Raw genomic sequence first — 16216 nt, forward strand, 5'->3', positions numbered from 1 at the left:
CTCCTGAACATCTAATCAAATGGCTACCCATTTGCCTCGCTATTGTTATTTTTACTGCTCTTTAATTATTCGTATTATTTGATATTGTATTTTTGTGTGCGATTTCTTTTGGTAGTCTTTCTTAAAACTGCATTGTTGGTTAAGGGCTTGTAAGTAAGCATTTCACTGTAAGGTCTACACCTGTTGTATTCGGCGCATGTGACAAATACATTTTTATTTTATTTTATTTTATTTGATACACACACACACCTACACCCAAACAGCAAGGGATTTCATTATAGCTCAGTGAGAATTTAATGTACACACACACACACACACACACACACACACACACACACACACACACACACACACACACACACACACACACACACACACAAACAAACAGCAAGGGAATTCAGTATAGCACAACTAATATGCTGCCTATGTGCTGACTTGTATATGTAGCATGTCCCATGTGGTCTTCCATATATCTGGACTACTTATAGAATACTGCTGGTGCTCCCAAAAGGCCTCAACACATTGAAGAACCTCCAACTAAATGCTTTGTAATTAGTGGAGCGAACACATTCATACAAGGAGCACAATGAATAATGCATAGAGAAAACATTGAACACTTGTTTGCAAGTTACTGAATGCTAAAGCTGAGAATTATTTTTGCAAGTTTCCTAAAGTGTGCAATGTACCAATTTACAGTTCCGTCAGAAAGTATTCACACCCCTTGACTTTTTCCACATTTTGTTGTGTTACAGCCTGGATTTAAAATTGATTCAATTGAAATGTTGGGTCTCTGGCCTACACACAATAACCCATAATGTCAAAGTGGAAACCTAAATAAGTTAAGGAGTGAAAATGTGCTTAACAAGTCACATAATAAGTTCCATTGACTCACTCTGTGTGCAATAATACTGTTGAACATGATTTTTGAATGACTACCTCATCTCTGTACCACACACATACAATTATCTGTAAGGTCCCTCAGTCGAGCAGTGAATTTCAAACACAAATTCAACCACAAAGACCAGACAGGTTTTCCAATGCCTAGAAGGGCACCTATTGGTAGATGGTAAAAAAGAAAAAGACATTGAATATCCCTTTTAGCATTGTGAAGTTATTACACTTTGGATCAATACACCCAGTCATTACAAAGATACAGGCGTCCTTCCTAACTCAGTTGTCAGAGAGGAAGGAAACCGCACAGGGATTTGACCATGAGGCCAATGGTGACTTTAAAACAATTATAGAGTTTAATGGCTATGATAGGAGAAAACTGAGGATGGATCAACAACATTGTAGTTACTCCACAATACTAACCTAAATGACAGAGTGAAAAGAAGGAAGCTGGACAGAATAAAAAATATTCCAAAACATGCATCCTGTTTGCAATAAGGCACTAAAGTAATTCACTCCTACTCTACGGGCCCTGAGTTTACTTTAGCTTGTGCAGCTAATGATGTAGCCCCAAACTTTTAATAAGCATATTCATCAGGACTACATCTCTCGTTGCTTCAATCCCTCTATAGTTTCTATTTTTTCCCCCATCCTCCACTAATAAATTCAGTTCCATTCATCACTTTATCACTTTCTATTAATGTAGGATTAGGTCATGTAATATAATGTAATGACATTCCATCTCACCTCTGATTAGGTTAGTCATACTGTAGTAGCACGTCATTGAAGTCGTAATTTAGACATAGACGTACTGTTATTCTGAGATGGCTGCGAATATCATCCTCACAGTGCACTACTTTCATAGAGAAATAAGTCAAAAGGATATGGGTTGCATCCGAAACCACACCCCATTCTCTATATAGTGTTCTACTCACTAAAGGTTACTACTTTGACCAGAGCCCTATGGGTGCTGGTCAAAATTTGTGCACTATATAGGAACTAGGGTGCCATTTTGGACACAGCCATGGTCTATTGGTGACCCTGGTTGACTCCAGACTTGGTTGGTGCGCTAGCTTTAGACTCTAAGAATAACTTAATGCTTTCCTCACCTCTGCAGAGGTAGACGGGTTATTGATCTACAGAGGGTAGTAAAGTCTCCCACTCTGATCCACAGACAAGTGATGCGATGCATTAGATAGCGTCTTGGTTGGTGCCCAAGAGGGACAAACAGATCCAGACCTGCTTAATCTTAATACTGTGTCCTAAATGGCACCCTATTCACTATATAGTGTACTACTTTTGACCAGGGCCCATATGGCTTTGGTCAATAGTAGTGCACAATGTTTTAAATAGGGTGCCATTTGGGATGTAACCTTAGTCTCTCTACTTTCTTCAGCACCAAAATATAGGTAAACACATTTTGAAGATATTGTAGTTGTTGGTGCACTAGAACTGTATAAAGCTTTGGCTCCAAGACACTAAATTGCCTCAAAGACAAACCAGGGAACTACTGAAAGTGACACCACACTGAGGTCAAAACTGAATGTTTTTCTTTACTGACACTGGTGTTGATTGTTTATCTGTAATTGTAGCATCATATCAAGTTACAATGCTATTTATTTGCCCATTATTATAGCATGGATTTATTGTCCTGAGTGAGAACCAATGTGTAACAGTGTGTGTTGACTCTGGTCCTCTCTTGGCGCGGTATGTACAGTGACACCTGTAATGTCCAGAGTGTGCAACAGTGTGTAACAGTGTGTGTTGACTGTGGTCCTCACTTGGCGCGGTATGGTTTCTGTTGCAGTGGCACCAGCTGGAGCTGGGGCTGGGCGTCAGCCGGGAGCAGTATCCTGGCAGAGTTTGGAACCCTACACCTGGAGTTTGTCCACCTATCAGAGCTCTCCAACAATGGCATCTACACAGAGAAGGTAAATACTACAGTACCCACAATACTGTGAGTGACTTGTGTTGCAAAAATCCTGAAACTTTCCCAGTTAGAATCCTTCACCAGGAATTTCTCAAAAACCTGGGAACTTTGAGGATGTTTTTGCAATTTTGTAACCCTATGTGTGACTGCCTACTACAGAATATCAGATTTGACTATGTAAAATATGTTAAACTGTTAACATTTTATGCTTATCAGTGCATGTTGTATGTCATTATCCATTTGTGTTTTTCTTGCTGCAGTCATTACTCTAGCCTCTGGACAATATTCTTTAGAACTTCACTTTCAATTTATTTAATGGATATTTGTGAATGTTTTTAATGGGCATACTGAATGTAATGTTACATTTCATTGGATGATAAGTTTTCCTTCTAATTCGGCTGTCAGTCACAACTTCAGTGAACAAATACTTCCAAAGGACATTTAAATCAATTAGAAGCATATGTGATGCCAAAGTTGAAATCCTTTCTACAGTTATTTTAGTTTACAGAAGGATTTTTCCTTCAAAGCTAATGTATTTATTACTGTGTGGTGTTGCAGGTTATGAATATCCGAAAGCTGTTGAACAAAATCGAGAAGCCTCACGGTCTCTATCCCAACTTCTTGAGTCCTGTCAGTGGAAACTGGGTCCAACGTGAGTACTGGCCTCCACTGAAGGAGATACACGTGATTATCTTATTATCATGGAACATAAGGGCACTGGCCAGCCACACTTGTAGACTGGAATGTCTACTAGACAGCCGGGTGGCATTCTACTAGCCAAGGGTACAAAATCTGTGCCATGCGATATTTGTGAAGACAAAATTTCACTCGCCTGGCAGGCTAATTTGCCACATTTTCCACTAGCCTGGTCTAAAAAGTACAATCCTCTGGCTAGCGGGCTAGCTTAATTTCCATCACCACACTTCACATATCCACAGGAAAGCTTTTGCCACTATACAAGCACCACCTTTGTAATTGTAGTACAGCAGAAAATAACGTCCTTGGTTAACCCAGTCAAAGGCAATTCTGATACTCTTTTATACTGTACAGAAACACCGTAATTACATATTATTACCCTCTAGTCATCTGTGAACTGATCCTATGACTTTCTACACAGAAACTCCTCCGACCTTGCAGGAGCTCTCCCATTTAAATCCTTTGGAGCGTCCTTGTCAGCCATCCATCCCTCTTTCTTCCTTTCTTTCTTTCCCTATCAATGTCAGTCTCAAGCAGTGATATGACTCGCCTCGCTCTGGGTTATTCAAATGATAATGAATCAAATTAAGTCGGGAAATTGAATCTTTTCCGATTCAACTGAAAGGCAGAGAAATGGGAGATGCCGAGATGGCATCTGAAGATGTGGGCCTGAAAGTCCTAATCTAGTCCTAATGTCTGATTATGGGGCTAATTGTTGTTGTGGGTGAATGGTTAATGAAGCAGGTAGATAAGGAGGAGGAGAGGAAGGAGAGGGACAGTGGGTGTTCAGCACGGGCTGTGTTTCTGTCAGCATGGGCACATTGGGCACAGAGCAGAAAGCACGGATTCACACACACCTCTCCCCCAGTCTCTGCTGTTCTGTTGTCAAGGGCTAAGAGAACGCTGCGTGATAACCTTTCACAGTGTGGAGGAGTGTGTGGTGGTGGAGGGTGGGTGGGTGTGCAAGTGTGCTTGCATGCATGGATGTGTGTGTGGATGTGTGAGCACACAAACACCTCTCCAACCCAGTATCTTATCCACAGTTGTTGAATTAGCATGAAATTGAGTGGGAGGAAAAAATCAACAACCACAAGTGTATTCATATCTCAAGTTGTACCAACCAATAATACTTTTTAATTAAATTAAAACCACAACTGTGTGGGTAGTTGATAAAGCTAGCCACAAGGACAGTTATTTTCTGTGCAAAGGCTACTCAGAGTATGAAACTACAAATCAGTCAGTCTGTCATATCCACAAGAGATTCCCACATATACTCTGATTCTATTTGACTCATTGGTTATTGGGTTTAGTAAACCCAAGGTCGGCTGCCTGTGAGACTGCAGAATAATGTTTGGGAAAAAGACCCTCCCTGTGTGGAAATAATGTCAGATTTCTCTATTTTTCCTATCCCAGATCACGTTTCCATTGGCGGCCTGGGGGATAGCTTCTACGAGTATCTGATCAAATCATATCTGATGTCAGACAAGACCGATGAGGAAGCTAAGAAGATGTACTACAGTGCTCTGGAGGTAGGAGTAATTCCATATAGCACGCAGAGAGGGACCTGCTGCTGTCTTCAGGGGGCCGCTGTAGGGAATTGATATATGCAATATGGAAAGATATATGGGTGAAGGTCGTCTGTTATCGCTGTGGTTTTAGAATTCAGCATAGTTTTACAGTATATCATAACAAGTATCAGCAACCTGTGACGCACAAACACACATGACACATGCATGTAAGTGTGCACACAAAGTCACAAACATACACGCGCACATGCAAATATGGCACACACACTCACAAACACCCCCCTACATGCACACACACACACACTCCCTCACCACACACCACACACCACACATACACACTCACAGACATGGCACGACACACACACACACACACACACACACACACACACACACAACCTCCTCCACACACATACACCCAATCCCTCAGCCATTAATTAGCACAATATCTTCTCCTTAAATACCATTGACGCTAGCCTTTTAGGCTGATGAGACTATTTGCTCATTGGAGGGTCAAGCCAAAGGCAAATACATTAATTATAGACAATCTCTCTCCTGTGGCTTGGTATTTGAAATAGTTATAGTTAGCCCTTTTCTGGTATCACACCATAGCTATACTGTGTGTGTTTGTATAGTGCTCTCAAGCGTAGATAGTACAGTAATAATTTGCATTAGTATTCAAATAAAGGATTAGCTTTCAAATAAAGGTAGATACTAATTAATAGATAAAAAGTGAACGCCCCTTAAATGCTAATTAGAACACTGTGTGAAATGCCACACATTTCAATTAATTCCCACACCATGGAATGGCAAACAACGCCTAATTACAAAAGTCTCACCATATCTGCCCTTAAGGAATGCATTAATGGAAAACATTAATTACAGTAGTATTCATAACATTAGGAACACCTCTTTCCATCTCATAGACTGACCAGGTGAATCCAGGTGAAAGCTATGATCCCCTATTAATGTCACTTATTAAGTCCACTTCAATCAGTGTAGATGAAGGACACAGGTTAAATAAGGATTTTTAAGCCTTGAGACAATTGAGACATGGATTGTGTATGTGTGCCATTTAGAGAGTGAATTGGCAAGACAAAATACCGGTTTGAGTGTGTCAAGAACTGCAACGCTGCTGGGTTTTTCATGCTCAAGAGTTTCCCGTGTGTATCAAGAATGGTCCACCACCCAAAGGACATCCAGCGAACTTGACACAACTGTGTGAAGCATTAGAGTCAACATGGGCCAGCATCCCTGTGGAACATTTTCAACACCTTGTAGAGTCCATGCCTCAACGAATTGAGGCTGTTCTGAGAGCAAAAGGGGTGCAACTCAATATATATGTTTTTTATACTCAGTGTATAATAGAGTAATGGGAAGTTTATGTTTTAATGAGCAGTGTCAAACCTGTGGGTAAGATTTAATAGAAATGCTTGCTAGGTTTTAGGATCATGGGTTTGATTCCCGCTGGGGCCACCCATAAAAATGACAATGGAGGGATATGTGCTAGAAGCAAGATTAACTTGTTTCAGCTATCTAGGCAGTGGATTGGCTATTTCAGAAAAGCTGATGGTATGCATTGTATTGAGAGAGAGAGAGAGAGAGAGAGAGAGAGAGAGAGAGAGAGAGAGAGAGAGAGAGAGAGAGAGAGAGAGAGAGAGAGAGAGAGAGAGAGAGAGAGAGAGAGAGAGAGAGAGAGAGAGAGAGAGAGAGAGAGAGAGAGAGAGAGAGAGAGAGAGAGAGAGAGAGAGAGAGAGAGAGAGAGAGAGAGAGAGAGAGATGAGTCATTGGGTATTGATCTCCTGAGATGCCTTACTCTGTTTCCTGACTTTCCAAAGAAAGACAAATACAAAGAAAATCTCTGTCAGGAGACATTGCACCAGGGAGAGAGAGAGAAACTTCAATAGATTTCCTCCTAAAGTCTCCCTCTTCCTCACCCTCTGTCCTTATTCTCTGTCTGATTTCTCTCTCTCTCTCTCTATCTGTTTCACACACTCTCTCTCTCACTCCCTCTCTCCATCCCTCTCTCTCTTTCCTTTGTTTCCACCAGATTTCCACCTCTCTCTCTCCTGGAATCAGAATAGAATGTCAATGAGGCTTGACTTCAATTTGCCACATACCTGTCCATGTGTTATAGGATGTATAAATAATTCCGTACATAAATGCAGACACACATACCAATATGGACATGTTGTTCAAATTGGCTATGTGCATAGATAGTTTCTACAAAACATGCATCCACATAACATTGTGGATAGAACAAGCCATACAACAACTTGGGCACACACAAATCGAAGCAGCTGCCATCCCAGCACTGCCATGGCACCTGCGCTGTAGATAGAAATGTATTCCAGAACTTCCAATTGCTTCTCAAGTATTTCTTCTTAGATATGATTTAAATTGAAAAACAATTGCGGTCTTTTTTTATTGTCAGTGTTTCCCCATTTTAGTTTCAGAGTAACAGAAGCGTTCAGAACCCACAGAGTTGAAATCCTACATGTAGAATGACTAGAATACAAAACCTAGATTCTATTTCTAAGGTAGAAAAGCTGTACTCTACTGTATGTGAATGGAGGTTTGTCTGTGTATGTGTCTGTGTCTGTGTCACCCCCCCAGGCTTGTATAAAAGCTAACCATGTTTCCCCATCACAGTTCCAGCAGGATTCATAGAAACACCGAGTTGAAAAAATGCTGTAGTGTGCAGTCAATTAATGGAGACTTATCTGTGTCTCACCCATTTATAAATGTCAATGGTCTCACCCCCCCCCAGGCTATCGAGGCTAACCTGGTACAGAAGTCCCCTGGTGGGCTGACCTACATGGCGGAGTGGAGGGGGGGCATCCTGGACCACAAGATGGGCCACCTGGCCTGCTTCTCCGGGGGCATGGTGGTGATCGGAGCAGACGACGGAGCTCCAGAGAAGAGACAGCACTACCTAGACCTGGCTGCAGAGATCACACACACCTGCCATGAGAGCTATAGTAGATCTGGTGAGTAGGACTGGGAAGGCATTGAGTATAGGACATCTGTATGACCAAGGACAGGTATGAGATGAGTATTTAAGGATATTGGATATTGTCACGGAATCAGCCGAGGCTGCTCCTCCTCCTTGCTCAGGCAGGTTTCGGCGTTCGTTGTCCCCGGAGTACTAGCTGCCACCGATCTATGTTTCGGTGTTTGATTAGTTTTGTCCTGATTGTGTACACCTGTTCCCCATTATGTTGTATTGTTTCCCCTATTTAACCCTCTGTTGTGCATTGTGTGTTGTGTGTTATTGTATTCGTCTTCGGCAGTGTTAGTGTGCGGGTTGTTTTCCTCCTTGTATGGAGATGGTTTTCTTTCCTGGTTACTGTAAAGTAAAGTACGTTTCCAGTAAGCTCTGTGTCCTGCGTTTGACTTCGCCTACCGCATTTCACCGTCGCCACCTGACAGATATCCAATGTCTGGATGTTGCTCTGGGTATTCAGAGCAATTATAGCTTTTTCTGTTATCATGCAGGACATTATCAAGTCAGTAAAATTACAATGCTGTTAGACTATCTTGTTAAGTGAAGGAATGTGGTGACCTGGAAAATAATTAAATAAATAGAGATTGAAGGAGAGAAGCGCTGCTAAGGTACACAATAGTAGGTTTTTGTAGAAAGAAGGTCTTTGGTAAAAGGGGTCAATTTGTCAGGACCAAGCCGCTCTTCATATAATTAATTAAAATGCATTTATTTGTTTGGCATGTTCAATGGAAACAAAGATTAAAAACTCTGACACGTTTTGGCTGCATGGCCTTCGTCAGGGAGAGATTGAGTCATATTGGAAATAAAAAATCTGCAGCCAATTTACATTTAATTTAACTCCTAGCTGGCAGCTACACCTCAAAAGGTGGATGTACGGCTTAATAGGGTGCTACAGAACCTCATGTCTCTGGTGTGAGGAATAAAAGTTATTCAAAATTATTCTTTATCATCTTTCGACACTTCAATGTGCACTCATGCTGTCCTACCAGACCTCTTTTGAAAGCAGTAATCATTTGAAAGCAGTCAATGGTGATTCAAAATGGAGGGAAAGACAAAGATGTCTGTCGTTTGTAGAATAAACAGAGAATGAGAGTCTCAGAGAGACCACAGGCAAATTATTTGTAGTACAACTCAACCTGGAGAGGACAAAGATCAAACAAGACCAAGATCCTCAAGTCTTGATGAGATTCCACACAAACAGTAAAATCGCAAGAGTCAATTTTACACTATTTTGGGGTTTATATGATCCCAACCCCATTTTGTGTTGAAACAATTCATATTTTGGAGTTAAAACTACACTAAATGGAGTAAATATCCATCTCGCAGAGAGTTGCTTAAATTTAACTCAGTGTCGTTTTTAATTAACAATCAACTCCAGCAGAGTTTCAGTTTACTTCCTTTGAGTTATAAGGGTATAAAGCCTTATTTAATTTTGTATTGTGTCACATTATGGTTACTCTTAATGGAGTTGAAAGTAATCCGTCCCAATCAACTCCAGTTATCAACACTAACTCCAGGGAGCGTATTACTCTTGAGGGTTAAGATAACTCCCAGTAGAGTCAATTTAACACACTTTTTTTTAAAACTGTGAATTCAACTATCCTTTATTTACTGTGCACTGTCTGGACGTAGAATGAACTTGAGGGAATCTAAAAGACTGAGCGAAAAAGAGATGAGTAGTGGTCACTTTTGGGAAAAAACTAGCTTGAACTTGATTTCTCGTCCTCGGCCCTGACACTTAACGGAAAATATTATTCAGAATATTTTTTTTGTGTTTCCACCACAGGGTGAGCAGACTGGTTTCATCTTGAAAATACAGCTAATGTGACTCATCGCATAACAGGTTTCTTGATATACTTAGAAGACTTTTGATCTCCCCACCCAAAAGGTGCCTCCTCCTTTTTATTGCCATCTTCTGCTTTTTTTCTGAATTTATACCCCTTCTCATTAGAGGGCTTCTCAATATTTCAGTTCCGAGCCTCTTAGCTTCTATTGGATTGGATGCCTTTGGAGTGAGAAAGGAGGTTAAAAGGGTCTCTCCTTCTGCCGCTTCTCTCTTTGTCTGGATCTGTGCCATCAACACAACAGGGCCGGCTGGCCCCCGTCTTCTAGCCAAGACGAGGCAGGCAAGGCAGCATTGGGGCTATCGATTAAGACATTAGAGAAAATGTCTGAACGTTTTCCGTCATTGGCTGATGTGCCTTGCTGTTGGGGAGGAGATGAAGGTTGGATGGAGTTGATATATAGAAACATAAAACAGTCAATAGTTCAAAAGACAGATGGGCTCTCTGTCCTAAAAAGAGTTGAGAAAGTTGGAGTCAGTCGTGTGTACTGAAATAGAAAGGAGATGATGTCAAGGAGTGAAATGCCACTGCTGCCATTGCTGCTCTCATTCCTCTCCTGCCAGATGGATGTTGTGACTGCAGTGAGAAAGTCCAAAAATGGATGTAGCAACTAAGGATCGCCCCTTTAACAGGCAGTGACCTGTCGCCATTTGAATGTGATCTATTAACCTGTAAGAAATGTTTTTATTCTGTCCACTGTTCGGCGAATGTCCCGCAAAATCGTTCCCTTGTCCCTTGTTCCCTTGTAACATGTAACACCATCTTTTCGCATGTGTGAAGAATAACATTATTTCAACCCCATATGTGAACTTGCAATTCTACATTTTTCAAATGTGAAACTGTATATCCGATTTTCACAAACTGCAATTCACATGTGAGGTGTTAACATGTGAACTCTACATTTAATACACGTGAAAATATAGTTTCACTTGTGAAATTTAAGCTCAACATGTGTGTGATTTCACATGTGAAAATACACATTTGACATATGTTTTTTTTTGTAAGGGTTGTGCAAACGACCTGGCAAATATCCCACTACGGTTTGGGGAAAAAACACAATATGTGAAACATGCTTCATGTAACATACGTAGTAATACACACGCATCCTGATTGCGATTCAAAATTTGAAATGTTGCCATGCCAATGGTCTTACCCTGAACTCCTAATGTAAAAGAAAGTGCTACACCGAATAGCAACCATTGTGCTACTGTAGATGGGAATCCTGTTCACATGCTGTCGCTACGGCCTTGCAGATGGCAGCCGGCTAACAGAGAGAGAATGTGTAGACCATCTGGATTACAAGACCAACTGGGGAACAGATCTTTATTGTAGAGCTCATTTTCCATGACTTTTTAGAGCATGATGTTGGAATCGCGACTGTGTGCCAGGGCTATATTATTTATAGTGCTAATTCACCCACAATTATGTTGTTCGCTTTGATTTGTTTCAGTACCTCAGAAGACTGATTGAACAAACTATTCACTTAAATATAAATCGACTCAAATAACATTCCTCATCCCCCATGGGTTTTTTTAAGTACATCGTTTAATCTGTTCACTCTGTGTCTCTCTAATCCTCCTTTAGCTACAAAACTAGGGCCTGAGGCATTCCGATTCGACAGTGGGGCGGAAGCCACGGCAACCAGACTGAGTGACAGATACTACATCCTGCGGCCGGAGGTCATCGAGAGCTACATGTACATGTGGAGGCTGACCCATGACCCCAAGTACCGGGAGTGGGGCTGGGAGGCAGTGGAGGTGAGTCACACAGACGTCAATGGTGCACAGTCTTCATGATACAACCATAATGTCACTAAAGGAATTACTTGTAACTCTGGTACTTTATCTCCAAAGTACCTTCTGGTTTTATTTGTTACATTTTGATTAGCAATGAGTTTAAACTGAGTGGAGATCTGGTGCTTATCCTTAAAGTGCATTTAACAAGGATGTGTAAAAGAACAATAAAACAGTGATTCTAGAATGTGTTTTTGAAATATGATTGAAAACCTCAATAGAGACAATCATATCCCACATACAGATGTCGGATCTTAACTTGATCACTCTTGTGGCAGAGCATTTTCCTGCTGCATCACAAAATTCAAATGAGTCCCTGAAAAATAGCAGTTATCTTTTCTCCATGTGGGGGCAGTCGAGTCATTTGGATCAGGGCTTGCTATCAAAATAATTTTCTCTCTCGCTCGCTCAAATGCTAGGCCTAGGTCCAATTACTTTAACATTCAAATGTACAAAAATGTATCTGAAATGCAGCCATACACATCAACTGTCATGTGATCGTTTTATATAGCTTAATAATGGTCTACACTAGGCTACGACATACAAGTGTCAAGTGTATCCTAAGGTCAAAATTGAGTTCAGTCGTGGCCTGAGGTGGTCTAGCGGTTAGGGTCTACCGTGTAGGCCTACCACGCCTTTCTGGCACAAGTAACTCAATCCCCCGATTGACTTGATTTATTTGCACATTTCAAATATTGACATTCCAGGGATATTTTACCCCTGATCTTGATAAGAAATGACCATACCAGACACTTTTGGATAACATAAATAGGAAACAAATAAAATAATAACAGTAGGCTACACCAACAGTTTCCATTCATACAGTGTCGGGTAAATTGCCATAGTAGATTTGCCATGGTAAATGATTAAATACTTTGTTTCTATTGTACGGAATGTTTGTCAAATAGATAAGTCGGCCTTCTGTTCGAAAAGGACTAAGTTGTTCCGATTACAATACCAACCGGGTGTGTTGAATTTAGTCAATCACTGAACTGACCAACTGAGTTAATTGACTAAATTCAACACACCTGGTCTTCCAGGTCGGTTAAATCAAAAACCAGCATACACTGCGGCTCTCCGGGAATAGGGTTGCCTACCCCAAACTGTTAACCTTCGAGTTGTTTCGGTTTTAACCCTGTAACCCAGGGTTGTCCAACTCATTCCATGGAGGGCCTAGTGTCTGCAGGTTTTAGTTTTTTCCTTTCAATTAAGCCCTAGACAACCAGGTGTGGAGAGGTCTTTACTAATTAGTGACCTTAATTCATCAATCAAGTACAAGTGAGGAGCGAAAATCCACAGACACTCGGCCCTCCGTGGAATGAGTTTGACACCTGTGCTGTAACTCCGCGGAATTAATGCGTCAAAAAAATACATTAATTCATGAGTCAAAGGGCAGTGGGCCGAATTCGAAGCCATGCCGACTCTGGCATATGTGTTAGTGGCTGTAACAATAGCACCACATAGGCACTGAGAAAACCAATAATGTATTATACCTGTTGCTTGCCTTCAACATATAATAAAACAATAGATCTAGAAAATCTGATTTTCCACCTGCGATGAAAGGGGCCAAATTAAGATCTGACATCTGTGCTGTTCTCTGTCCATATGTATTCTCTCTCTCGGAACTAATGTACAGTCCATATAATTGAACATGGTCTAGACCTTCAGTCAGCTCAACATTGGAGGCCCTGCGATGCTACGTCTGACAAGGCAGTGTGAGGGCAGAACTAGCCAGGCTGATTAGCACATGATTACCCCTTGACAAAGACAGACTAATACACCATAATTAACACAGACCCCTGTTCTTACTGTTGGATCTGCATGAAAATAAGCAAAGTGTGGGTTTTGTCAACCTTTGTGCCCCATAATGAATGCATGTGTCAACCCTGTCAGCCTGATCACACCACTTCTCTCTCTGGGCACAAAATGAATGCTAAATCTATCATCCCAACCCCTGTTGCAAAGGGTAATGTGTCCTCTCTATAGGCACATTATTAACTCTTCCCCCATTCACCACCTCAACCCCAACCTCTTGTTCTCACTCGTGCTACTGGATGTCGTTGAATATTGTATAAGGTGCCCCAGACAAGACCTTAATATAAGTAGGCTTTATGTTTGGTGTCGTATGAGGTGATTGTGCTGTGAGGTAAAAGAGGGTGTTTGAGGACATGGTACTAGGTTGACGTATCTGTCTCTGGCTCTCCATAAACAACCTATGTTCCCTTATTAGGTTTGCACAACTCCAGTACTTGAGAACTGCAGTCCTACTGCTGAAGTTTGATTTGATATTAATTTCAATCATTACAGTGATAGGTAGGAGGATACTGTCTGTGCCCATTGGCTAACTGCTGGTATAATACATGTCAGGTTTGACATTAACATCCCTTCTACACTCTTCTTTCTATTCGTCTCCCCAGGCTCTGGAGCAACACTGCAGAGTCGAAGCTGGTTTCTCTGGGATCCGAGACGTGTACGCCCAGACAGTCAGCCACGATAACATGCAACAAAGCTTTTTCCTCTCCGAGACACTCAAGTAAGTCTAACACGGCCAGTCAACATCCCCCCTACTGAGAATATACAGTGGGGAAAAAAGTATTTAGTCAGCCACCAATTGTGCATGTTCTCCCACTTAAAAAGATGAGAGAGGCCTGTAATTTTCATCATAGGTACACGTCAACTATGACGGACAAAATGAGGAAATAAAATCCAGAAAATCACATTGTAGGATTTTTTATGAATTTATTAGCAAATTATGGTGGAAAATAAGTATTTGGTCAATAACAAAAGTTGCAGATCTCCTCTAGAGCAGTGATGTTTTGGGGCTGTCGCTGGGCAACACGGACTTTCAACTCCCTCCAAAGATTTTCTATGGGGTTGAGATCTGGAGACTGGCTAGGCCACTCCAGGACCTTGAAATGCTTCTTACGAAGCCACTCCTTCGTTGCCCGGGTGGTGTGTTTGGGATCATTGTCATGCTGAAAGACCCAGCCACGTTTCATCTTCAATGCCCTTGCTGATGGAAGGAGGTTTTCACTCAAAATCTCACGATACATGGCCCCATTCATTCTTTCTTTTACACGGATCAGTCGTCCTGGTCCCTTTGCAGAAAAACAGCCCCAAAGCATGATGTTTCCACCCCCATGCTTCACAGTAGGTATGGTGTTCTTTGGATGCAACTCAGCATTCTTTGTCCTCCAAACACGACGAGTTGAGTTTTTACCAAAAAGTTCTATTTTGGTTTCATCTGACCATATGACATTCTCCCAATCCTCTTCTGGATCATCCAAATGCACTCTAGCAAACTTCAGACGGGCCTGGACATGTACTGGCTTAAGCAGGGGGACACGTCTGGCACTGCAGGATTTGAGTCCCTGGCGGCGTAGTGTGTTACTGATGGTAGGCTTTGTTACTTTGGTCCCAGCTCTCTGCAGGTCATTCACTAGGTCCCCCCGTGTGGTTCTGGGATTTTTGCTCACCGTTCTTGTGATCATTTTGACCCCACGGGGTGAGATCTTGCGTGGAGATTATCAGTGGTCTTGTATGTCTTCCATTTCCTAATAATTGCTCCCACAGTTGATTTCTTCAAACCAAGCTGCTTACCTATTGCAGATTCAGTCTTCCCAGCCTGGTGCAGGTCTACAATTTTGTTTCTGGTGTCCTTTGACAGCTCTTTGGTCTTGGCCATAGTGGAGTTTGGAGTGTGACTGTTTGAGGTTGTGGACAGGTGTCTTTTATACTGATAACAAGTTCAAACAGGTGCCATTAATACAGGTAACAAGTGGAGGACAGAGGAGCCTCTTAAAGAAGAAGTTACAGGTCTGTGAGAGCCAGAAATCTTGCTTGTTTGTAGGTGACCAAATACTTATTTTCCACCATAATTTGCAAATAAATTCATGAAATATCCTACAATGTGATTTTCTGGATTTTTTTCTCTCAATTTGTCTGTCATAGTTGACGTGTACCTATGATGAAAATTACAGGCCTCTCTCATCTTTTTAAGTGGGAGAACTTGCACAATTGGTGGCTGACTAAATACTTTTTTTCCCCACTGTACCAGCAAACACTTTGCTTTTTAGATTTGTAAACGGCTACAGAGCTTATTCCACTAAGAGTAAATGGCATATACAGTTTATGAGAAGTAGTAAGAAGTAAATGGCATATGCAGTTTATAAATCCCTAGAGTCGATCACATTTGCATAATACAAGAATCCCCATCAAAATCCATCAGTTTAAGCTAGAGATATCTGTTTTTGCATGGGCTGCATCTCAATCCACTGCATCCACCGATGTCGCCCTTCCGCATCTGCGGTGAAAGGTGGCAGAGCTAGAGCGGTGTTTGTCAGACCATGAGACATCCCGAAAAATCTGTCTTCTCACGAAAACCACTGTAGTAGTTTGACCCCTCTATGGAAAGATGAGACTCTCATGAACATGTCGGTTGTTTTGCTCTAGGATGCCCACAAGCCTCACAAGAAATGTTTTATAATAATCCTGATCTTTCTTATATCTCTCAGCTATAGGACAGACAAACT

The 16216-nt window shown here is 41.5% G+C and overlaps 1 protein-coding gene across 1 annotated transcript in view; it reads left to right on the plus strand.

The window, feature by feature from the left end:
* The window catches only part of LOC121557735 (mannosyl-oligosaccharide 1,2-alpha-mannosidase IC), a 121926-nt gene that overhangs the window by 102940 nt on the left and 2770 nt on the right, over positions 1-16216 (plus strand). The window contains exons 6-11 of the mRNA XM_041871222.2: positions 2699-2822; positions 3380-3473; positions 4931-5046; positions 7811-8030; positions 11476-11648; positions 14102-14217. Of these exons, the coding sequence (XP_041727156.2) occupies positions 2699-2822; positions 3380-3473; positions 4931-5046; positions 7811-8030; positions 11476-11648; positions 14102-14217 (843 nt within the window). The remainder of the gene's footprint in view (positions 1-2698; positions 2823-3379; positions 3474-4930; positions 5047-7810; positions 8031-11475; positions 11649-14101; positions 14218-16216) is intronic.

Source organism: Coregonus clupeaformis, unplaced genomic scaffold (assembly GCF_020615455.1).
Source record: "Coregonus clupeaformis isolate EN_2021a unplaced genomic scaffold, ASM2061545v1 scaf0130, whole genome shotgun sequence".
Lineage (NCBI taxonomy): Eukaryota > Metazoa > Chordata > Actinopteri > Salmoniformes > Salmonidae > Coregonus > Coregonus clupeaformis.